Source organism: Vitis vinifera, chromosome 18 (genome assembly GCF_030704535.1).
Source record: "Vitis vinifera cultivar Pinot Noir 40024 chromosome 18, ASM3070453v1".
In the NCBI taxonomy this organism is placed as follows: Eukaryota; Viridiplantae; Streptophyta; class Magnoliopsida; order Vitales; family Vitaceae; genus Vitis; species Vitis vinifera.
Genome location: NC_081822.1, coordinates 36,583,723 through 36,607,528, shown reverse-complemented (window position 1 = coordinate 36,607,528; position 23,806 = coordinate 36,583,723). Strand labels below are relative to the sequence as shown.

The window sequence follows — 23,806 nt, the reverse complement described above, 5'->3', positions numbered from 1 at the left end:
TTCATTGGAGATCCTGCAAAGATTAAGGACAAGACTGCAAATCTCTTAACCAAAGTCATGCTAAGATCATACTGTAATAAGTCCTTTCGGAAAGAAAAATTCATCTCAAGACTACCTAGACTTTTCTCTGAAATGATTAGGATTAAAATAGGGGAACAATTTAATGGTCAAATCCTTTATGATAAGCTAACTTATGGAGAAATTATAAGCATTGTCACAGCATAAGGAATTAACCTGTGTGTAGACCCCCATTTAGGGCACGTTTTTTTCTTTCATTTTTTTTGCAGCTCACTTGCCAGCTGGAGGGCTTTTTGAAAGCCAAGTGTTGCCTCCTGGTTTGTTGCTGTGGAATCAGCTTAGTGGAGCTGATGGACGAATGAGAAAGCGACACCTGTTGGAGGATATGCAGAGGAGGTACGTTTCTGTTATGGGGGGAGCGTCTCCTGCAGAAGTGAAAAGCAAGGAGCAAGCTGCTAGAGAGGGGAAGCAAGAGAGTGGGAAAAAATGAGATTCCGGGGGTTTTTTTTCTGAGAGATAGCTTGGAGAGAAGGCTAGTACAGGAGGGGTTTTTGACAGAGAGTGTTAAGGAGAGTTTCTCGGCTACTGAGGAATGGGGGATCTCCATTGAGGTTGCTTTCAGTTTAGCAGAGAAGGGAGGTCTTCTGCTTGCTGTTATTTTTTAGATTGAAGGGTTTTCAGTTGAAGGGGGAAGATACCAGAGGAGAGGTGAATCTTTGAGAGCTTGAGAGAAGAAGCAAGAAGGTCACAGAGAGCAGGACAGGTATTTTCAGGTATGGCCATTTATGGTTTTTTCCTGTATATTCTCTCATCTTTTGTATTTCTCCTGTTTATTTTCTATGATTTCATCTCTGCTTGTTGGGTTGCTGCATTTTGATGATTTATTAGTTTAACGTTTGAAGAGCTTGCTACATTTTTATGTTTTACCCCAACAAACCTCTTCTATCTTGACCCACTAATTGTTATATCCATGGATAAAATAACGAAATGGTTTCTACACATTTGTTAACTATTCCATGCTCTGTTCCTGCTCCTTTTCTCTTGTTCCTCTGTTTCCCTTTGAAAGAGACTTTCAAGCTTTAAGACTGTGAATCTGGGGAGGTTGGTTGATGGAGAATGATGATGGTTTGAAGAGCAGATTGACAGTTATGGGATCTGAATCTGAAAGTGCCTGCATGAGGTAGTTTGCCTTATTTCTTCACTGAAGAACAGATGCAAGAACTGCTTGTTTCCTTTGGATCACTGCGTGGTTCTAATCTTGTCAAGGATAGAGACGCAGGGAGCTCTGAGGGATATGGTTTCTGTGTTTATCAGGATCCACCTGTGACTGACATTGCTTGAATTTACCGGACTGGGATATTGGCAGCGCCTTGGTTGCTGCTCTTGGAGGAATTGTATATCTATGGGATGCCTCAGATGATATCTACCTCAGAGTTTGTTCGTGCTTGAAGGAGAAAATGACCTTATCATAAATGTCATTTGGGTTCTTGGTGGAAGATCTATTGCTATCGACTGAAATCACTCTGATGTTCCAGACTCACCTCTGATCGTTTCTCCCAATTTGCATGGCTGAAGCATCTTCTCTTGAGAAGCTTAGATTCTGGACAATATGGGCAGTAATACAACAAGGCAAACTGAATCTTCGAGCGATTCTCATTTGGATAATCATTGTGCTGATAATCCTGATTTAGCGCCCACTACTATGAGAAGCAGAGAGCCTGAAATGTACAAAAATGGACGTACTCGAAGAATTCGGGCACTTGCAAGGAATTTGGTGAATGGAAAATTGCCTTATGCAAACCCGACTGGTTATAGTTCTGTTTGAAGTGGTCAAAATATCAACATTGGTGGGGAAAAGGTACAGAATGAGAAGATCATCTGCTCTGTTAGATGTCTATCCAGAAAACTTCTCTGGATGAGGCTCTGTATCTTGATGCGGTGAACAAGCTTAGCACTGATTTTTTGATGTCATGCAGCTGTAGCAGGCGCCAATTGAGGAACAGGAAATCCCGTGTACATGATCGACTTCATGCCCACCCAATGGCGCTGGACCCAAAGCCTTCTGCCAGTCCATTCATGCCCACTTCCCTCATTCCTTCCCTATACATTCAGCCTCATTTCCCACTTGAATAAATTCCTATGTCTAGCCGCCTCCATTTTTCTTTCTTTTAAGTCACTCATACTCATTTCCACCTAAGCCCTTGCTTCATGCCCCCATGCATACCATAATCCTTTTTAACACCACGTGTCTTCATTTCCCTCATATCCTCATACCCATTGCTCGCCTCTTTCATATTCATTATATACCCCTCATACCCATACATACCATCAATTCATCCAATACCCATCATATCCACCATGTTCATCTTTCCACATCATACACCTTCCATACCCATTTTCCAATTCCACCACTCAGCCCATCTCTCTTACAGTTTCACCATCTCTCCCATTTGTCCTCGTCATGCATGAATTCATACGTATATATCTCCATGAGCCGTTCCGTTAATCATTCTCTATACCCATTTCCATCATGGAGCCACTCATTTCGACGTATTGTTGTTTTCATCGCTGAGGTTGATGCCCTTTTTGAGCCAGCGCCGGACAAGAGGTCACTAAGCCATGGCCCACCTTCCGACACATCCAGAGCCACAGTGTGCTCCCCGGTATTCATGGTGCAACTTGGTATGCAATCTGTATAGATGCAAGTTTCGGGAGACGGCTTTGGACCAAAACGGAAATACTTTAAGCTTCACGCTTCAGCTCATTGATGCACTCTATGTCATTCTTGTGGACACTCAATGCAAGGATTAAGGGAATTGATCGAGGTTGGGCTGGCTGTACATCTCAGAGGATCTCCGTCTCTGCGTCTTATCTCTGCTACCCGTCGGAGTTTCTGTGGAAACCATAATGCAAAGACACAGTGAATCAATGAAGATGACAAGGACCCAAGCATGTGGTTTCTTGACCGCAACTATCATGAATCAATGTTTCCCATGTTCAAAAGAATCAAAGCCAAGGAGCATGTGGTTGGATGGTACAGCATAGAACCAACACTGCAGGGGAACGACCTAGATATTCACGGACTGTTCCATGACTATGTTCCTAATCCTGTCTCAGTCATAATTGACGTCTAATCAAAGGAGTTGGGAAGTTTGGCAAATCTGACTACCCTGTGTTCGGAAAATAACAGATTGATGGACATTTGAGATTGGCTTGAGATTGGCATGCTTCATGGAAGTTTGAGACCACTAAATGTTACTGCAATGTCATTGATGCTCCTGGACATCGTGACTTCTTCAAGAACATGGCCACTGGTACTTCACAGGCTGATTGGGCTTATCATTGATTCTTTTCACTGGTGGTTTTGAAATTGGTATTTCCAAGGATGATCAGGTCCATCATCAGCTTTCATGAGCACTGCACCCCTCTAGGATATGGTACCTCAGACTATGTGTTTGGTTTAATTGGAAGGAGGAACAGAACAAGGAGACTGACCTTATTCATATTATGGATGCCATGATGGACTTGTTCACCATTCCAATAGGAATCTTCATTTGGACTTCAACTCAGGTTTCAGCGTGTCAACGTGGAAGCAATAATGACTCGACAGGTAAGAAACAAAGTGAGAAGAATCTACAGCAGAATGGTTTTGTGGAAGTTAATGGAAATATCCCATTAGCCAAGTATGAGAACAAGGAGAAACCTTGGGATAGAGAAGAAGTTGGGCTCTTGATAAAAGGGATGCTGAAATATCCCAAAGGAACGTCTTGAAGATGGAAGGTTATCTCAGAATACATTAGCACAGGAAGATCCGTGGATGAGATATTGAATGCAATCAAAACAGTTCTTCTCCAGAAGCCCGATGCAGCCAAAGCTTTTGGTTCATTCCTTGATGAAGATCAGATTGCTGCTAATCTTGTGAAAAATGGTCAAATGGTAGTGGGTATCAATACAGTGCTCATGCAGACACATAATGGGGAAGTGTCACGCCCATACATATGCTCTGAGAAGATGGCTAATGGGAGCTTGAAGGACCGGCTTTTCAGGCGAGGAGATTCTCCACCTCTGTCTTGGCAGCTGAGGTTCCGAATTGTAGCTGAAATTCGCACTGGACTATTGTTCCCCCACCAGACTAAACCAGAGCCACTAGTGCACCATGACCTAAAACTGGCGAACATACTGCTGGACCCCAACTACGTGGGCAAGATTAGTGACGTTGGGTTGGTCAGGCTGGTTCCCCCATCTGTAGCTGACAATGTGACCCAGTATCGGATGACCTCAACAGATGGGACTTTCTGCTATATAGATCCAGAGTATCAGCAAGCAGGCATGCTGGGCATAAAATCTGATGTCTACTCTCTTGGCATCATGCTTCTGCAGATAATAACAGCCAAGCCGCCAATGGGGTTGATCCACCTTGTTGAAAGCGCTATTGGAAAAGATACATTCAAATAGGTACTGGATCCGATTGTGTCTGATTGGCCACTTGAAGAGACATTGAGCTTCGCCAAGATAGCCCTCCAGTGTGCAGAACTAAGGCGGAAAGACGGACCTGATTTTGGCAAGGCTGTGTTACCAGAACTCAACAGAATGAGAGAGTTTTCAGGGGAACATTTGGACCCACAGGTTTGACCTGTTTTGCATGGCCACCTTAGTATGGGCACCTTTTGGTCACGTGACATCTTTCATTTCCAATCCTCTTTGATTTTGAAAAAGATTTTCCCAAGCTTCATTTTGTAAATAATATCCTAAATTCCGGTTTTTAAATAACTTCAAGTCTCCAAAGCTTTCATCCTTAGAGTTTTTTTTAGGACTCAAAATCCCATTTCTAATAAAATTTGGTCGCCTTTTTCTTTTTGGCGAGCCACTTTCGAATTTTCTTTGATTTTTAAAATGTTTTAAAATAAGTTTGAATTTATTTTTCGTAATTCTTAGTGATAGAATTTACGAAATTAATTCATACAAAAATAAACGGGCTTTGGTGGGGGCCCAACATATGAGATTTTATGATTGATGGATTGTTTGGTTGACTCGGTTGTCATACATGATTTATTCTACTCTATGATATGCATGTGACTATTCCTTAACTGTGCACTAATCTCACTTATTGATAGCGCATTGAAGATCGTTGCCCAGGTACGCATCTGTCCTTATTCTGGTCTTGCTATATGCATGTTTTGATACTCATACGTGCATGATTGATTTGAGTATTTATTGATTTCCTCATCATTGCCGTGTCAGCTTCATCTTATTAGTAGAGACCCGACCTTAGGGACTTAGAGGGGTGCTACGGTCCATACCGTAGCTTCCCGATAAGTAACCTGACCCCCGAGCCCGATCCGGTTTTTCGTAGACCACCTTTTCCAAAAATAAGGAGTCACACTTAGGGTTTTCTTTCTTATTTTGTTTACCCTTTTAAAATAAAACAAAAATAAGTGGCGACTCCAAGTCATTTTCAAATAATAAATAAAAAAATCATTTTTCAAAATAAAAATCGAGTTCGCCATCGAGTGGGAAACGCATTGAGCCGAAATGCGGGGTCCACACTGTGCAATGACTTTAAGCTTAAGCAACATATGAAAAATAAACAAATGATCTACAAGAATGAGTTTGGTTCATTCTGTAGCCAATTTGGATTTCGCTAAAAAGAAACTAAGTTTCCCTCTAAGCAACGCAAGAAAAAACAAATAGGAAAAAAGCCTAGTAAGAAAAATTTTTATCACAATAAAAGAGGTACTCATGGGAAGTACAAAATGAATGAAACCAAGAGATCAAGACACATCCAAAGAAGAATGAACAAGGAAACCCATAAAAAGTTAGAAGCCCCTTCACAATTTAAGCCAGTTTATTTTAAGTGTGGTAAGGTAGACCACTATAAGAAAGATTGTAAGATTAAAAAGAAAATTAATAACTTGAATATCTCAGAAGACTTAAAAGACATGTTGTACGAAGTAATGTTAAACTCCTTAGAGTCTGAATCAAGGATTGATTCAGATAATGAAGATGATAGTAATCAACTAGATAGTGGTGATGAGATTTCAAGTTATTAATTTTCTTTTTAACCTTACAATCTTTCTTATAGTGGCCTACCTTAAAAACTTAAAACAAAACCCAACTTCCCTTCTCGTGGCTCTGATACCATAGACACCTAGGACGAGATAATATGCAATGAAAAAATAAATTATGTCAAAACTCAAAATCTCCTTAACTATAGTAATCAAGGATAAATTTGTCCTTAATATTGTTGCTTTGATTGATTCAGGAGCATCTTTGAATTGCCTCTAAAAAGAGCCTTTTCATTTAGGTCTCTAATTTGGATGAAGGTTTCCTTAATGCAAATGTCCTGGTTACAAATGTGAGTATTTGACAACTTGTACTTAATGGTAAGTCTTTTACCATTGGCTCCTGAAAGAGTTTGCCTAGTTTTCTCATAAAACTGGGTTGATACAAGGCTTTTTTGTAGGCAATTCAAAGTTGTTCCTGAATCAATCCAAGCAACAATATTAAGGATAAATTTATCCTTGATTACTATAGTTAGGGAGACTTCCTACCTTTGGAAAATAACCCTGCTAATAGTATTCAAGTATGCATCTGCCACTTCATCATTAGCTTGTGAAGATTCTAGAACATTTTCAAGGTTTTCCTAGTTATCAACAAGGTTTCCTTAGTTAAAAACAATCCTGTTAATTTGTTCTTGGAGATCTATAAAACCTAAGCTTGTGAATTGTCTTAATTCCTTAATTTTCCTTCTTATACTGTCTTAATTCTTCTTAAAGGTCCTCAATGGTTAAGTCTTTGGGAGACTTCTGATTAAATCTTGTCAAGATTTCATTTAGATTATAAGGGCTTACTATCTTCTTAACTTCTGGCTTACCAATAGATTTCTTAAAGACTTCAAAAAGTTCTTTCTTAACTTTTTCATCTTCTACTTTTCTTAAAACATCTAAAACTAGTTCTTGATCCCGACTTATGACATTTATAGTCTTAGGTTGGCAATCATAATTACCCTTAATGTAATCATCTTGATCACTAGAAGTCTGGCTTGAAATCTCATCACCGTTATCTAGTTGATTAATATCATCTTCATTATGTAAATCAGTCGTTGATTCAGACTCTGAGGAATTTAACATTACTTCGCATAACATGTCTTTTAAGTCTTCTGAGATATTCAAGTTATTAATTTTCTTTTTAACCTTACAATCTTTCTTATAGTGGCCTACCTTAAAAACTTAAAACAAAACCTGACTTCCCTTCTCATGGCTTTGATACCATAGACACCCAGGACTGGTATCAAAGTGCTCCAAATCCGACGCTTGTGGTCATACTCTTATAGGCAAGCCTTGTGATGATGGAAATAGGACTGTTTCCTTCCTTAAACTTAAATTCATGGGTCTTAACATGGAGGACAACTGAATCTAAGATGTCAACATCTCTTAATCTAACCATGAAATTAGGGTAACATTGGAAATAAACAAGACCATCATTTAATCATGCTTGGACTGCTCCAATAATAGAATCTCTATAATCAAGATGTCCATTATCCCTTAAACACATGACGATTGAGGTGTTTAGACCTATTCTTGTCAAACCATAGTTGCAACTTGAATCATACCAAAGTGTATGAAGTTGTAGTCACACTTATGTCTTTCTATGGATCTACTATCCAAGAGTCTTATCACTTGATTTTCCTGTTCTAAGCTTATGGTTTGTTTAAGTGTCTTAATGGTGTAGTCTGTAAAGAACTTAAAGGTTCATTTTTTATAAATTTCTTGATTAGATACCTTGGGTAACTTCCAATCATCTAAATCATTTTGGATCTTAGGATAATTGATCTCTTCACTGTTTACTACAACATCTTGAGAATCTATGGATTTCCTAGACATGGTTCTGAAAATCGAACTCATTTTCAGGTCTTAATCTAGAGCCTAATAGTATAATGACAAACCTAGTGAGTAATCACTCCAACCCTTTTATAGCCTTAAAAACGCCTAACATCTGCTGACGACGAGCTCAACCCGGCAAGGATCACCTCAGGCAAACTGCTACTTTTCCTAAGATAGATTAAAAACTTAAAACAAAACCCGACTTTCCTTCCCGTGGCTTTGATACCATAGACACCTAGGACGAGGTAATATGCAATGAAAAAAACTACATGTGGCTCTGGGTGTCTATGGTATGAAGGTATTGGTATATATTGTTAAAAAATAAGTTTTGGAGAAAAGATTTTGTTTTAGGATATATTTAGTTCCCAAAAAATAGTAAGAAAAGAAAAAAAGAATGTTAAAGAAAATGATTTTCTCATATATTGGTTTAATAAAATAAAAAAATAAATATAATTAAAGTTAGTAAAGAACATACATATTTTAAAATTATTTAACATTTATATAAAAGATTTAAAATAAATAAAGTGAGTTTGAAGTAAGATATTAGACTTTAAATTTAATTTTTTTTTATCTTTTTTATGTTTTTTCTTTTTTTTTTTTTCACTTCCACATTTTCCCTGCAATGTTCTGGGAATTAAATAAATATAGTCTTTGGGCAAGATAAAATTTGAGGGAAGAAGAAAGAAAAGATAGGTGTGGAAGAAAATAACGAGGCAGGGATTTTAGGTTTTATGGTAAATTTATAGGTGATATGTTAACAGGTAATTTTGGTCATTGGATTTTTACATTAATCCATCTGTATAAATAACCTTTTTTTCAAAAGAGCGGTACAAAATATAAAAAAGCCAAAGGCAATCTATCTCCATTACTGGCCACGAAAAATACACACAGCGCAACTCAACTGGTGAGAGCTTTGCCGCATTGAATTCCACTGCTCTTCCAATTTTCCAATCAAATGAAGGTTCAGTAGCATTCAACTGGGATTTTCGGATTTATGATGATGATGGCAATGGGTTCGTTGCAACTCCTCCAATTCCACCCACTTGCATCGTCCTCTTCTTCTTCTCTTCCCCCCCTCCTCCGCCACCACCATCCGCCGTCGACCACCGTTTCTCCCCTGCTCCTCCATTACCACAGCCCTCCCATCAGGAGGAGGAGGACGACGACTGCGCGGGGACTCGTGTTCGTGGGCAAGGAAGAAACTGAACTGCGTGTTTCATCCGACCAACAAGAAGACCCAAGCCCCGAGGACCTCGAATATGTTAGCCAGATTCAAAGAGTTACCTCTACTCCCTCTCACCAACCTCGCTTACTATTATTGCTTTTTCCTTATTTTCTGTTTGTTTGCTGAGACAATCGAAGAATTTAGTGCATAGTTGTTAATCGTAGTAGTGCTATTAGTTTTGATCGATTGGGGTTCAGAGCTAATGAAATGTCTAACACTTAATTATCTTTTAGTTACTTTTCTTTTCCTACATTTCTCAGAAAACAAGCAGAATTGTTACTCATGACCGCTTTGCATGATCGTATAGGTTTTGGAGCTTCTTAGGAAAAACAGAGATATGATTTTCAGCGAGGTATTTCTGTTTTTGTTTTCTTCTATTGTAGTCTAAAGTAAACTTTTCTTTGTTAAAATACAAATAATATTTATATACACTTGTAACTTCTTTTGATAATACTAATTGCCATTTTGTCTTCCATTTCAGTTGATTATTCATCTATTCAAATATTTCGTGAAGGAGTATGATTTTATATTTCTTTTTTTATTGGTTCATTTCTATGCATTCCTAGTCACTGCTGTGGCCAAAGGATGAAAATATTGGAATTTCACAGAATGATGATTGGATTTTGCGGAAATATTGAAAATATTGACTGTAAATTTTGGGAAAAAAAATTTCAACATGAAAAAGAAAAAATTGTGACAAATTTGTATGAAACTTTGATAAATGGTAAAGCATTGATGATACATGTATTAAATTGGTTTTTAAAGAAATTAATGTACATATGATAAGTAGTATTAGAATGGATATTGGTATCAATACCAGGAAATGAAGTCTATATGACCATATATAAGTATTTTGATTTCTTCTCACTGCTTGTCATGAGTAGGAGATTTTTTGGATTTCTCATTATCCTATCTTTGAAACTCTATACAACGCGTGTAGAGGAGGATGGTTAAATATTGATGGAATATTGGTGCCCCCTCTTTTGATATTGGTACCCCTAAATTACAGATATTTTGATGGAAATATTGAAAATCTCATGGATGTTTTCATCCTTAGCTATGGAAATTAGCATTATTATTATTTTTTATTTTGTAGGTGAAACTGACGATAATGATTGAGGACCAGAGAGAAGTTGAGCGTAGGAGACTGCTTGGCATTGAAGATCCTGATGCTCCAACAAGAGAAGACTTAGTTGAGGCTCTAGAAGAAGTAAGTTCTTTCTTCTTCTCAGTTCAATGAATCTTCTAGGAAGGACCCAATGGCCGCCACACAAAATAACCTTTTATTAATGACATGGTCAATTGATATGATCTAACAGCATAGCATATTGACTATAAGAATTTGTTAGATTTCAAAAAAAGCTTTCCGAAGCATTCGAAGTTCACACTCTGATGCATGCAAGATTTGAAAATTGTAGGTACTTTGTATTTTCTTTTTCTCTCTTTACCAGATTGAACTCAATGGTGTAAAATCATAATTCCATCTCCTTTTTATAAGAGGTACTAATATTATTATATAAAAAAAAATTAAATTATAAAGAAAGATAAGAGATCCTTCAAATAAGAAACATTCCTTTGTGTGCAGATGTAGCTGCAACATGACAAAAATCACCTTTACATCTTTCAGTCACAGAAAAAAAAAAGGCTCTGCTGTAATTCATCAAATAAATTATCTCAATGCTTGAATTGAGGCAGAACAAGATGAATGAATTGAGATAGGTTTACAGATATTGGTGATAACAGTTCAACCAGTAGCACATATGTTCAGAAGGCTATCCTGTATTTATTGGTTCCTATAATTGCAATTGGCAATGCAAGAATTGTGAGTAAATAGCTACTAAGTAGGTGGCTCCTATAGTGTGCTCCACTATCACCCACGAACACAAGCCAAAATGAGAATCAAACGCAGTGCCCTTGAGCCAAAATGTATCTTCACCTTGTAACAAATCACATATTAGTTTACTAGTCAGGTTAAGTGTAAGACTTGCAATTTTCCCTAGCTTATATTATTCATGGATGTTGAATTTATGGTAGCTTGTTATATTCTTATCTATTGGCATTTGAAGGTCTAATTCATTTAAAGACAAGGATGCAGTTGATGAATCTTTTAGATATATTGTGGATTTTTCTTTGTTTAGTTTTTAATGTTCAACCCTAAACATGTGTGATCTTTGGGGAAATTTTCTGATATGATGATTGAGGTGGAATAGTTAAATTGGAAAGAATTATCCCTCATGATCGGTCAAAGTATGAGATATGCCTATCCAAGCAAGATTCATATGCAAACATTGAAAGAAAAAATGGAAAGCTGGATGAGAAGTTGGTGAATGACTATGAGGGCTAGGAGCTTAATTTTCCATGCCTTGAACTATTGTTGCACAGCATCATCAATGAAGATTTTAGTACATTTCTTAGTGGAAAAGGAAATGGGGAGTCATGAATATTGTAAGCCTGTATATGATGAAGCCCAACAAATTGATTAGACTTCACACAAGAGGTACTTACCATAAGTATCTCTAGTCACCTCAGCAAATTCAGTAAAAAGTTTTTGTCCATTGGTGAGTATTCCCATTAGATTCTTGGATGCAAATAAATCCTTATTTGTCTATTCTTTGTTTGTGGTGTGGGAATTTCGAAGTATTGTATGTCAAGAGTATGTTGTAATAGCCTTCTCAACAATTTGCTGACAAGAGGTTTTGATTTTTGATGCTTGTGTAAGAGATAAGAATATGAAGGTATAGACCCATGATAGTAAGATAAGGTCAAGGTTGAAGTTTAAATTCTGGTTAAGCATTTTCTCCACAAATTGGAATTTCTTTATTGAAGTTATGGTATAAATCACAGGTTTTGCATGAGACAGCAATGATTAGATAGTTTTAGCGCTTTTGTTTTTTATCTTTTGGTTTATTTAAAAGAAATAAACAAGAAGCACGGGTCCAGCATTACATGGTTGATGTTGGATTTATTGCTCTTTGTCCTTTAATATGATGTAATTTTTTTTTATTAATTATGGATTCTCACAGAAGTTGGCTACTTTTCCAACTACTAAATGCTCTATAGCCTCTATTAACTGTTTGATGTCAAAGGCTAGGTTAAATTGTGAATAATTCCATATTACCAGTTGGACTACAAATCTGAGCAAGCTGAGACTCAGCTAATTGTAGCTCTGTTTTCTCTTATGTAATAAAAAGTGTCATTGGTGTTGTTTGAACTTTGAAGGGATTTTGGTCATTCCTCTCTTATTCTGTTATGATAGAGAAAGTACCAATCTAAATTGGAGACTTCGGTCTTCTTCTTTTTCTTCAGTAAGACCATGTTTGGCTAGTCAGGTAGGAGGTCCAGGTGAGATATAATTTTCCAAGGATATGATATATATAGTTAATGTTTGGTTTCTTTTTTTCTTGGAATAAGGATGAGATTGGAAAACATGTTCCACCTATTTTGGGAAAACATAGAATGAGATGGGATTCTCAATCCCTTGGATATGTATAGCGCACCTATTTGAATGGGATTTTCAAATCTCACCCATAGATGATTAGAAACACTGACTGGGTGACTTATCTAGACCCTTCTCCCATTCTATCCACATCCAAACAAGGGAGACAAACACAGTCGAAGTCCTTTAATGAATTTCAGTTGAAAGAGATTGTTATTATTTTGGATCGCCATCGGTTGTGTGCCAAAATCTGCAGATAATTTTTTGTCAACAATTGCTAAAATGTTTTTCTGAGCTCTGTTTATATAGAATTATTGTCAAAACATTAGGTTTTTCAAAACTAAAAATTTCCAGTATGAAAAAAGAACTAATTTCCTCACAAGATTCAAAATAACCGTTCCTGGAAACTATTGAATAAATTCTGTATCTAACTATAAAAGCTTCATAATAAAATAGGAACTCCTAGGGAGACTAAGAATTCCAAGTTGAAGTATATACTAAATTAGAACTCTCAAATCCAAGACCAATCTAACATAGCTAAAATGGATAATGAAGTAAATGCTGAAATTTGAATTTTATTAATTTCTAAAAATGAATTGCTATTATAGATCCCATTGCCAGCAGATTTTGAAATCAATGATTGCAAAGTTGAGTCAGATGGGAAGAAGATCCAATACATATAACTAAGTACTCAATTTCTATTTGCATCTTCATAATGGAAAGAAGTTTCATTTGTGACCAGGAATTATGGTGTGATTCCTTATTTATGTAGGTAAATGAAGGAAAAGTCCCAGAAAATCGAATTGCTCTTCGGATGCTGGCTGAGGAAATGACCCAATGGCCTAATTTAGAGGTACCATTGTAGCTTCAGCAGATAATAATTATCAATGGTAAAAATGATATATTTTATACATGCTCTATTATAGGTAAACAAAACAATGTTTGCTTGATGCTCAATTCTAAATATAGATGAGAACTAAATTCACAAAAATCTTTGTCAAATATACCATAAAAGCCCATTCAACTACATAGGTAATTCTTTAACAGAGTCCAGTGAAAATTTTACTGCCTGTTTATCTCTTTCTTTCTCTCCTTCTAATTCATGTCCATGGGCCACTCTTCTTTGAGGTTGTAATTCATGTCAGCATGTTTAAAGGGGTTCCAGGCCTAATCCTCAACCTCGATACCTGAATGAATTGCTGCTTTACAGCCCCAAAGATGTACTGTTAATTTTTTATGTGACTTCCTAAAACTTAAGAACACCTTTGCATTTTATTGAAAAACAGAACTGGACATGGAGATTTTATCATTCGAATTGATCATGTGATAACCACTCACCTGTCTTTCTGATTGATGTATTGTGCTTTGATCTGATCTTTTAGGTTCAGCTCTGAAGTGTCATGTAAATAGAACTGACTCTCAAGTTGTGTTAGTTCCCTCAGAATTTTCCTGCATGTTGTGTTTGTTGTATAGGTTGAAGCACCAAAGAAAAAGGTTAGCAAATCTCTATATGCAAAAGCAACAGACACTGGAGTTGACCCCCGAGAGGCTGCTAAAAGACTTAATATGGATTGGGATTCGGCTGCTGAGATTGAGGATCCTGATGTCAGTGATGAGACAGAAGTTCCTCCAGCTGTGGTTTGTTTCCTTAGCTTTCTAAAAGAATTTAAAAAGCATTCATTCATTTATAGGAGAATCAATATCCACATGATAAATAGCTTTATGCTGTTAAGTTTTAACTACAAATGATCTTTAATACCATTTTACTAATGCTAATTAATTTCTTAAACTAAATACTCAACTCGTATTCTTGTTGTTGAAAACTAAATAAAAGTGGAAAAGATGCAGAATGGCAACACTGAGGCTATGTTTGGTTTCCGAATACCACAAGGAAAGTAAAGAAAATGCTAAGAAAAATGATTTTCCTATCTTTAGATATCATGGAAAAAGGTGAGGTAAAAAAATACGTAGGAAAAGAAGGAAAATGCTAAAAGATTTTCTTCTTATTTTCCTTGGATAAAGGTGAGGAGAGTTTGGGAAAAGTGAAATCATTAGATATTGTTTGGATACACTTTTTGTTTTTTGTTTTTAAAAATAGAAAATGATAGTGACTCTTATATAAAATGCAAAACCCTTTGAAACTTATCTTACAAAGATGATGACTTTTAAAAACTGTTTAAAATTTTGAGATATTAAAAATTGTTTAATACCTCAAATTTTAAAAATTTTAAAAATAATCTTTTAAGTATACAAGTCAAGTTCATACGTTTTACATAAGAGTTACTATATTTTATATAAAAGTTATAACTTAAACATGAAACACTTAGCAATTTAATTTTCTTTTTCTCAAAATTTTCATAGACAACCAAATAAGAGAAAAATTTGATAAATTTTCTCTACTTTTCTCCTCTCTATTTCCTTTCCTTCAAACTTTTTCAGGGAACCAAAAATGATGGCCACATTCTTCATTATCTTCTATCATAACATAATGTGACATGATTTCCTTGCCCTACTCATTGGATTCATAGTAGGGAGCTGAAGGCTACTCATGCCTTTTACCATGTCAATATCTATTTATAACCCACAGTTTGAAACAAGGAATTATTCTCTGGGTTTGTTACCAAGGATTCTTCTCTTGCAGGGATATGGAGCACTGTACTTAGTCACTGCTTTTCCGGTGATCATCGGTATATCTGTAGTATTGATCCTCTTCTACAATTCTCTGCAATAGAAGTTTTGTATTGCCATCTAGTGTTGAAGCGTAATCTCTATGCTTTGCAAGTGCAATGGATAGAAGAGTTCCAATGGCCTTCATTGCAGTTGTTTTTGTACATTTCACTGAGACATGAAACTGATTGTTTCAATGAAGGTGTCATGTGCGGCAGTGGCAACAATTTTGCAATTGAGAAGCTTTTCTTGCAAAGTCTATATGCTGTTACACTATGCATTAGTCACTACCACGTTTTGTACAGAAGCTAAGAATCTATTTGGCATTGCTTTTGGGAACAGTTTCAACCAGTTTGGATCTCAAATATGAAAAAAGTTTTATTTTGGATAATGGTATCCCCTTAATGCTACTCAAGGCCTTAAGTGAATATCGTTCCAAATATAGCATTTTATTTCTTCCCCGCTCTCTACTTTCATCACAATACTTTCTACTACTTGTTCTCATTTGTTTGTATTCTATTTTCATATGTTTTTACCTTTATTCAAGTACAATTTGAATGGTGCAGATCAAAGGTTTGGTATAGTATTAAATTGGTTTATAAGATTTTATGTATCTTAACAGTGTTTTTACAAAATTGGAGTTTAAAGAAAATGTTTTTGAGCTTCTAATGATCAGCTAAAACTAGGAGTGAGAATTAAAGGTTTGGTATGGCATACATAAAGAAGGTACTTGTTTTGAAAATGGTTATTATATTACAACTTTAAAAGTATCCAAGAAGAAGGGAAAATTGCACTAATTAATTAATTAAAAATAAAGAATAATAAAAATTAAATAAATCATTTAAAATAAATAAGAAGATTAAAAAGATATATATAAAAGTAAGTTTTAAGTTTTAAGTTTTAACAAAAAGAAAAAGGAATGAAATTATCGTTTTATTTGTAACCAATATAGAATGTGTTGAGTAGGGACTAAATTTGGTTTTTGACCCGAAGTCCAGCCCAAGTTCGTTGAATTTTCTTTGGCCCAAGCCCCATCAAAGCATAAATATTATAAAGGGAGAGAGAGTAGAAAAATACAAAAATAAAAAATAAAAATTCCATGAGGCCATTTTTTTATATTATACTTTTATTAATAAATGTAATTATATATTAAATAGTTGGGCTTTCCCGGGCGAAACCCAATATAGAGGGCCCGGGCCGCCCCGGCTCGTGTACTCGCCTGGCCACTATTTTATTTATTTATTTTTATTTTTTATTTTATGCTACGGCCTCTGATCTCTGTTTACACAAAAGCATTGTATGGTTCCTTCTCCAAACGCTGCCTCTCGGTTGATCTCTGAGTTCCAAGGTACCGTTTCAATTTCTGTTCCCAATTCAATCAATCGAATTCCGCGTTGGATACAATCGTTTGGATGTTGAGAAAATGATGAGAATGAAAGAAAAGTTGAATCACCATCCAGGGTTGGAAAATTCAAAATTGCACTTTACCTGGAACAAAGTGAGAAAGATAAGTAATCAAAATGTGATTTTCTTTTATTTTTCTGGTAACCAAACAGATGGTCGGATTTCACTCTTTATAAGTTGGGAATGCTATTGCTGGAAGCTTAAATTATGGGGTTTCTCTTTGAACAGCCGTGGGAGCTATTGCTGATTTGGATTACTTAAATTTTTGTTAGATTAATTGTTTTTTGATATTTGAGAATGTTTTTATTAAAATAGAATTGGGTTAGATACAGATAAAATATAGAAAATGTAATTGAACTTTTGAATTGTTAAATATTCGCCTACCATGATTCGGGAATACAGATAAATGCCACTTTTTACCTAAGATTCACACAGATGAGGGGCTCTCATTGCTGTATTTTCATTAGAAACCTGTCAATGTCATTGTTGAATTTTTTGATTCTAGGATTTCATTCTGGACTACAACTCAAATTAGATTTTTTATAAAATTAATTATCTGAGAAGATTATCTTTTACAATTATGTATAAAACAAGATCTGGTTTGAATGAACGGTCACTAATTTTACCATGGAAACATAAATGTACCTATTATGCTGTTAATGAATCCCAATGTAAATGGAAGCCTTTTGAAGAAAAGGAAGAGGAAAAAAAATGTAAAAACTCTTTATCCTAGAGGAAGAACTTTGAAGTGCAAAATAAATAAAATGAATTTAATTTTATCAATTATAACTAATAAATAATAAAAAAGGTTGGAAGAATTTTAATGTGCAAAATAATTGAGAAGATTTATGGTGGGGAAATCAACCATTTTGTTCATAATTTTTAGGTCTTTATAGAGTTATCACAGTTAAAAATCTCACCATATCAATTATCCTTGGTAACTCTTCTTTTCTTTCTTGGAACCTTAACTTTCGTCACAACCTAATTGAGAAACCTTGGAGGACTTATGCCTTTACTTGTTCTTATGCAGTTGTCCCCATTTGTCGTAGATGTGAGGGTTTAGTCTTTATCCTTTTTTGGCTTCTTCTTAGTAAAATCATTCTTTTTGGGTTTGTCCAATCTATTGAATCAAGTTCCTTTTCCTTTAACCAATTTTTTATGAAAATTTGATGTCCAGGTCAAGGCCTTTGTTTGGCTAGTGGTGCATAAGAAGGTAAGCATTGATAACATGCAACAATTGAGAAGATCTTTCAAATTCCTTAGTCCTCATTGGTGCATCTTTTGTATGGGAAGTGGAAAGTTGATTGACTATCTCTTTTTACATTACTCGATTATTAGGGTTATGGCACAGCCGCACAAACTATTCAGACTAGTTCGGATGGATTGGGTACCACCTAGGATGGATTAGGTACCACCCAGGATGGATTGGGTACCACTTAGGAGCACATGGGACATGATGACCATTTCATACATGGGTTTAGGAAATTCCATTAGAGGTAAGACCTTTTGGAAAATCACTTATCTCACATTGCTTTGGATTATGTGGCGAGAGAGAAATTATTTTCTTTTGAAGTAAAAGCTTCCAAGATCATAAATTCAAGAGCAACAAATCAAATGATTGATTGTTCAAAATTATTTTCATCATATACTCCATGTTCAGGTAGCCAAAAGGTAAGAAGCTAATGGATTTTCGTCCTTAGTTGCAAGAAAGGGATTTATTCCTATTTCTAAAACACTTGTGCTAAATTCGATTTTAAATGTGCCTTACCTTTCTTGTGATCTGTTTTCCATCATTAAGCACCATCGAAGACAATAATTGATAGCTGAATTCTTTCCTACTTATTGTGATTTCTAGAACTTGGCTTTGGGGATGAAGGTTGGCAATGCTAAAGAAGATGATGGATTGTACTGCTTTACTGATATTGTTGTTGTAAAGAGACAAGTTGAAGTAGTAAATAAAATCTCTTCTCAAACTATTGAGAATAAAATAATGTTATGACATTATGAATTAGGGCATCTTAGTTTTTATTATTTGCAAAACCTCTTTGCTTCATTGTTTAAACACAAAAGTCCATCTTTATTTCAATGTGAGGTTTCCAAATTGGCCAAGCACCATAGGTCTCATTTTCCTTTACAACCTTATCAAGAATTTGCACCTTTTGTTTTTATTCATAGTGATGTGTGGGTTCCCTCATGTGTTACTAACATTTCTGGAACAAAATGGTTTGTCACCTTTATTGACTATCACAGTCATATATGTTGTGTGTATTTACTAAAGGAAAAATCTGAGGTGGAAAAAACTTTTAAAGACTTTTGTGCTATGGTTCAAAACCAATTTCAAGCAAAAATTTGGGTGCTTAGAACAAAAAAAGGAAAGGAGTATTTTTCAAATATTTTAGGAGAATATCTTTTACAAAATGGAATTATTTCCTAATCAACATATTTTGACACATTACAACAAAATGGAATTGCTGAAAGAAAAAATAGACATTTATTGAAAGTTGCTCGAGCAATTATGTTTGCCACTAAGGTTCCAAAATGTTTTTGGGGAGAAGCTGTTCTTACAGCCTCGTGTTTGAGAAATTGTATGCCTACAAGGATCCTAAATTTTTAAATTCCATTGGATGTTTTTCAACAATTCTATCCATACACTAAATTGTTTACTTCATTACTTCAAAAGCTGTTCGGTTGCACTATATTTGTTCATGTGCACAACCATCTCAGAAGTAAATTAGATCCTTGTGCAATTAAATGTGTGTTTTTAGGTTACTCTCCAACAAAAAATGGGCATAAATGTTATGATCCTATTTTAAAAAAAATTGTGTCACTTTTGACATTACTTTTCTTTTGAAAAAGAAGATTTCTTTTCTTAGAATTTAAGTGAAGATAAGTTTTGGGAAACTTTGCCTATTCCCACTTTTCAAACTGCGCCCTTTCAAACTAAGAAGGTCAAAACTAATCCATGAGGAAGCCTTGATCTTATAATGCCTAGTACTATTGTTGGGAGACAACCAACAAAGCTTCGTGTATACTCTAGGTGACAAAGGTCAGAAAAAGACAGGTTAAGATTCTTCAAAGTAGGGTTGTAGTTCAAACCATGAAGCTAAGGAAATGGAAATGAGAGAAATCCATGAGCCTCTTGATCTTAATTCCTCATCTTCTATGGAGGATATAAATGATCTCAATGTGCCAATAGCTATTAGGAAAGGAAATTGATCATGCAATCTTCATCCTATATCAAATTTTGTGTCTTTTCATAGAGTCTCACCATCTTTCAAAGCTTTCACTCATAATGTAAGTGGGTTTTCACAGTCAAGTATAAAGCTGATGGAATTATTGAAAGGTAGAAGGTGAGACTAGTTGCAAAAGGCTACGCACAAATATATGGTATTGATTACCAACAAACATTTACACCAGTGGTTAAGATAAATATGGTTAGAGTTTTGCTTTGTCTTACAACTAATCTTGTTTGGTCTCTTCATCATCAAGAATGCACTTCTTAACGAAGAACTTGAGGAGGAAATTTACATGCTACTGCCCCTAACTTTTGAGAACTCTAAAAGAAAAGGAAATGTGTGTAAATTAAATAGATCTCTCTACGACTTAAAATAGTCATTGACAACATGATTTGATAGATTTTCAAAGTCCATTTAGGCCTTTGACTTCTCTCAAAGTTTGATGGATCACACCTTATTCTTCAAGCATTCTATGAATGATATATCCTCACTGGAAATGATGAAGTCAAGATTGGACAACTTAAAACATTGCTATCAAAGAATTTGAGATAAAGGACTTGGGTCCTTTACGATATCTTCTTGGAATGGGGATAGCTTGATCAAGTAGAGGAATTTTAGTTTCACAAAGAAAGTATCTGCTTGACTTGTTACAAGACGTAGGAATGCTTGACTACAAATTGGGAGCTGTTCCAATTGAACCAAATCTGAAACTTTGACCATCCGAGAAGAACAAAATAGTAGATAGGGAATGTTATCAACGACTAGTAGGTGAGCTTATCCATTTATCACACACGAGGCTTAATATAGCATTTTCTGTGAGTGTGCACACATGGAAGCTATACGTAAAATACTTGGGTATTTAAAAAGAACACTTGAGAAAGATCTACCCTTCAAAGGGGATGGAACATTTAAAAGTTGTGGCATACACTGACGTTGATTGGGCTAGAGTTGTTAATGATAGAAGGCCAACCTTAGGTTTCTGTGCCATGATAGGTGGAAATCTAGTCATGTAGAGCAGTAAGAAGCAACATTTGTGGCGAGAAGTAGTGCATAAGCAGAACATAGGGTTGTTACTCAAGGAATGTGCGAACTTCTATGGTTAAAGAGGTTATTAGAGTTGAGAGTAAATATGGAAGCTCCAATGAAGCTTTATGATGACAATAAAGCTTTTTTAAATATAGCCAACAATCTGGTGATTTTTCTTTGGGGAGGAGAGGCCTTAAAGCAGAAACTCCATTTGGTTTGGTGGGTAATAACCTGCTTTGGTAAAAGCAAGGAAGGGTTGAGTGTGAGGCACCTATCGTCCCTCAATACAACATTGTTGTGCAAGTGGAGTTGGTGTTATGTAGTGAATAGGGGGGGCTTTTTGACAAAAAGTCATCAACGGAAAATATGAGGAAGAGGATGGCGAGTGGAGATCCCGCGAAGTGAGAAATGGGTATGAGGTTGGCCTTTGGAAAGCCATAAGGAAGGAGTGAGACTTTTTGAGAAGGAGAGTGGCTTTTTCTGTGGGTAATGGGAGGAAGGTGAGATTTTGGTTAGACAAGTGGTGTGGAGATGAACTACTAAGGTCTTCTTTCCCTTTTTTATTTGCTCTAGCCACTTCCAAAGAGGCTTAGGTATCGGATGTCTGGAGCCCTTCTTTTGGTGGGGGTTGTTGGGCAACCCATTTCTCTAGGGGGCTCGATGATTGGAAGGTGGATGTGGTCGAAAGTTTCTCTTGAGATTGCAAAGGTGGAGGGTGATCAATGATAAGGAAGATAAGTTGGTGAGTAGGAGAAAAGAAAGGAAAATTTTCTATTAAAGCTCTATACAAGGTTTTGGAGCCAGGAGGTCCTTTGAATTTCCTTTTTGTTGCCATTTGGAATTCTTGGGTACCGCCTAAGATGAGCTTCTTTGCTGGGAGGCTACTTGGGATAAAGTCTTAACTTTGGATCATTTAAAGAGGAGAGAGTAGTTAGTGAAAAATAGATGTTTTCTTTGTTATGAAGAGGAAGAATCGGTTGATTACATTCTCATCTATTCTGATAAGACACGTGCTATATAACATCTTTTGTTTTCTATTTTTAGTATGTCTTGGGTGTTGCCCTTTTTAGTGAGATAAATGCTCTCAAGTTGGCACTGGTCATTTGTGAGTAGGAAAAGGAAAAAAGTTTGGCGGATAACTCCTTTGTATATTTTTTAGATAGTCGGGAAGGAAAGTAATAGTAGTGTTTGATAACAAAGAGCTTTCTAATCAAGGAATTAAACTTGTTTTTCTTTGTAATCTTTGAGCATGATCCAAATTGTTTATAGCTCTGAGCTTTTCCTCTATTGTAGATTTTGTGGATTGGATAGGGGCTCGTTGAGGAGTGTTGTTTTTTGTTAGTCCCTCTTTCTTTTTTCCTTTTTTTTTTGGGTGGTGTTGTTGATGCCCTTTGTATGCTCCCTGTGTACTTTGGAGCTCTTTTTTGGCGTTTCTCTTTTTAATACACGTTTTCTCTTTACCTATCAAAAGAAAAAAACAAACAAACAAACATTTGACTACTTGACTAGCAAGCTAGGCATGATTGACATTTATGATCCCGTTTGAGGGGGTGTTGAAAATTGCATTAGTTTAGGAGATTTGATTTAGTCAATTTCTTAATTTTAGGAAGCTAAATTTCATTGTTTTAGGGAGCTAAATTTGGGATTACGATTTGCAATTCAAATTTAATTTATATTCTAGATTAGGTTGATAATTGTATAGTTTCCTATTTGAATAGGTCTTGTATAGGCTATAAATATCATATTGTACTCTTCAAATAATATAGAAAAATTATGGATTCAGTCCATATCTGTTTACAAGAACCATTAGCAACTTTAATTCTCAAACCATTGGAATAAGGTGAATATGTTGAGAACAAACTAGCAAAACCGGTTATAAGTTTAGATGTCCTAGAACTAATGATTGAGGAGACTTAGATTCAGCAAAAAGTATGTAAGGCATTCAGTGAGTTACCTTTTTGGGCCAATGAGCAAGAGGGTGATGGATTTTGAGAGAGCTGGGACTCATTTATCAACCTGTACAAGTACCCTAGTTGTTCCTTGCTGAATGGTTAAGGATCAATATATCCAGGTTGGTTTTCAGCTACTGCTTGCATTCCTCGGCCATTTCTTTCATGAAATATGTTGTTTTTCAGATTTGGAGGTTTCCAATGAAGTTTCCAGCAGGTCTCCTTATGGCTTGTTGAATAGTTGCACCACACCTTCCCTTTTTCTTCACATCTCTTTTGAATTTTTGGACCGCTGGCAGCAGCTGCAGTAGTAACCGAAGCTAAGTTTTCAGTTGTGGTAGAAATAACAGAATTTCCCATCATAACATGTCTCCTGCTTGCCTCTCTCCTAACTTCAGAGAACACCTCTCAGATCAAGGGAAGTGGCTCTTTGCCAAGGATTTGACCTCTCACTTCATCTAGTTCCTTGTTAAGCCCTGCAAGAAATTCAAATACCCGTTCCTTTTCCAACATTTTCTTGAACCTGGCACTATCATTAGCACAAATCCACTCAGATACATAAAATAAGCCTAATTCTTGCCAAAGTCTAACTTAGAGTGTTATAGTATGTAGTTACATACTGAGTTCCCTGCTTAGTCTCATGAATTTTGGTTTTTATTTCATGTACTTGTGCAGAATTTCCCAAGTCAGTTTATATTTCAGTCACTGCATCTAAGAAATCATTTGTTCTTGAAAGGAATAGATATGCCTGACTAACTCTGGAATTAACCAGCCATGATATGATCATGGAATTCTCTGAATCCATGTAGAAAATGTTGGATCATCTTCCTTTGGTGCCTTGATTTCACCAGTCAAGTAGCCAAATTTCCAATGACCTTTGATGAACAGTTTAACTGACTGAGACCAGCAAAGGAAATTCTGTCCGTTCAGGTTATGGATGGTGATTTGAATTGTCGGATTAT

At 35.9% G+C, this 23,806-nt stretch overlaps 2 protein-coding genes across 11 annotated transcripts in view; both read left to right on the top strand.

Annotated features, from left to right (window-relative positions):
- The first annotated feature begins 8,735 nt into the window (after positions 1 to 8,735).
- LOC100267182 (ycf3-interacting protein 1, chloroplastic) lies at positions 8,736 to 15,676 on the top strand. Of its 2 annotated transcripts, XM_002262887.4 has the most exons (6): positions 8,736 to 9,180; positions 9,434 to 9,478; positions 10,223 to 10,336; positions 13,335 to 13,415; positions 14,036 to 14,200; positions 15,204 to 15,676. In XM_002262887.4, exons 1-6 carry the CDS (start codon positions 8,896 to 8,898, stop codon positions 15,291 to 15,293), a joined length of 780 nt encoding a protein of 259 aa, XP_002262923.1. In that variant the 5' UTR covers positions 8,736 to 8,895; the 3' UTR covers positions 15,294 to 15,676. The 2 variants fall into 2 exon arrangements, with proteins under 2 accessions (XP_002262923.1, XP_010665471.1); XM_010667169.3 differs by lacking the exon at positions 13,335 to 13,415 and having other exon boundaries at positions 8,737 to 9,180.
- Positions 15,677 to 16,456: 780 nt separating this feature from the next.
- LOC100244867 (uncharacterized) overlaps positions 16,457 to 23,806 on the top strand; it is a 28,958-nt gene continuing 21,608 nt past the window's right edge. For 2 of the 9 annotated variants that reach the window (XM_059734344.1, XM_010667173.3), the window contains exons 1-2: positions 16,482 to 16,577; positions 17,811 to 17,846. The gene's annotated coding sequence lies outside the window, so the exon portion shown is untranslated. The other 7 variants (XM_019216698.2, XM_059734345.1, XM_010667171.3 and 4 more) reach the window with 7 other exon arrangements.

Coding starts and splice junctions, on each gene's coding strand:
- LOC100267182 (XM_002262887.4), top strand. CDS start 8,896: ATGATGATGATGGCAATGGGTTCGTTGCAACTCCTCCAATTCCACCCA. Junction 13,416..14,035: donor CCCAATGGCCTAATTTAGAG/GTACCATTGTAG, acceptor TTTGTTGTATAG/GTTGAAGCACCAAAGAAAAA. Junction 14,201..15,203: donor CAGAAGTTCCTCCAGCTGTG/GTTTGTTTCCTT, acceptor CTTCTCTTGCAG/GGATATGGAGCACTGTACTT.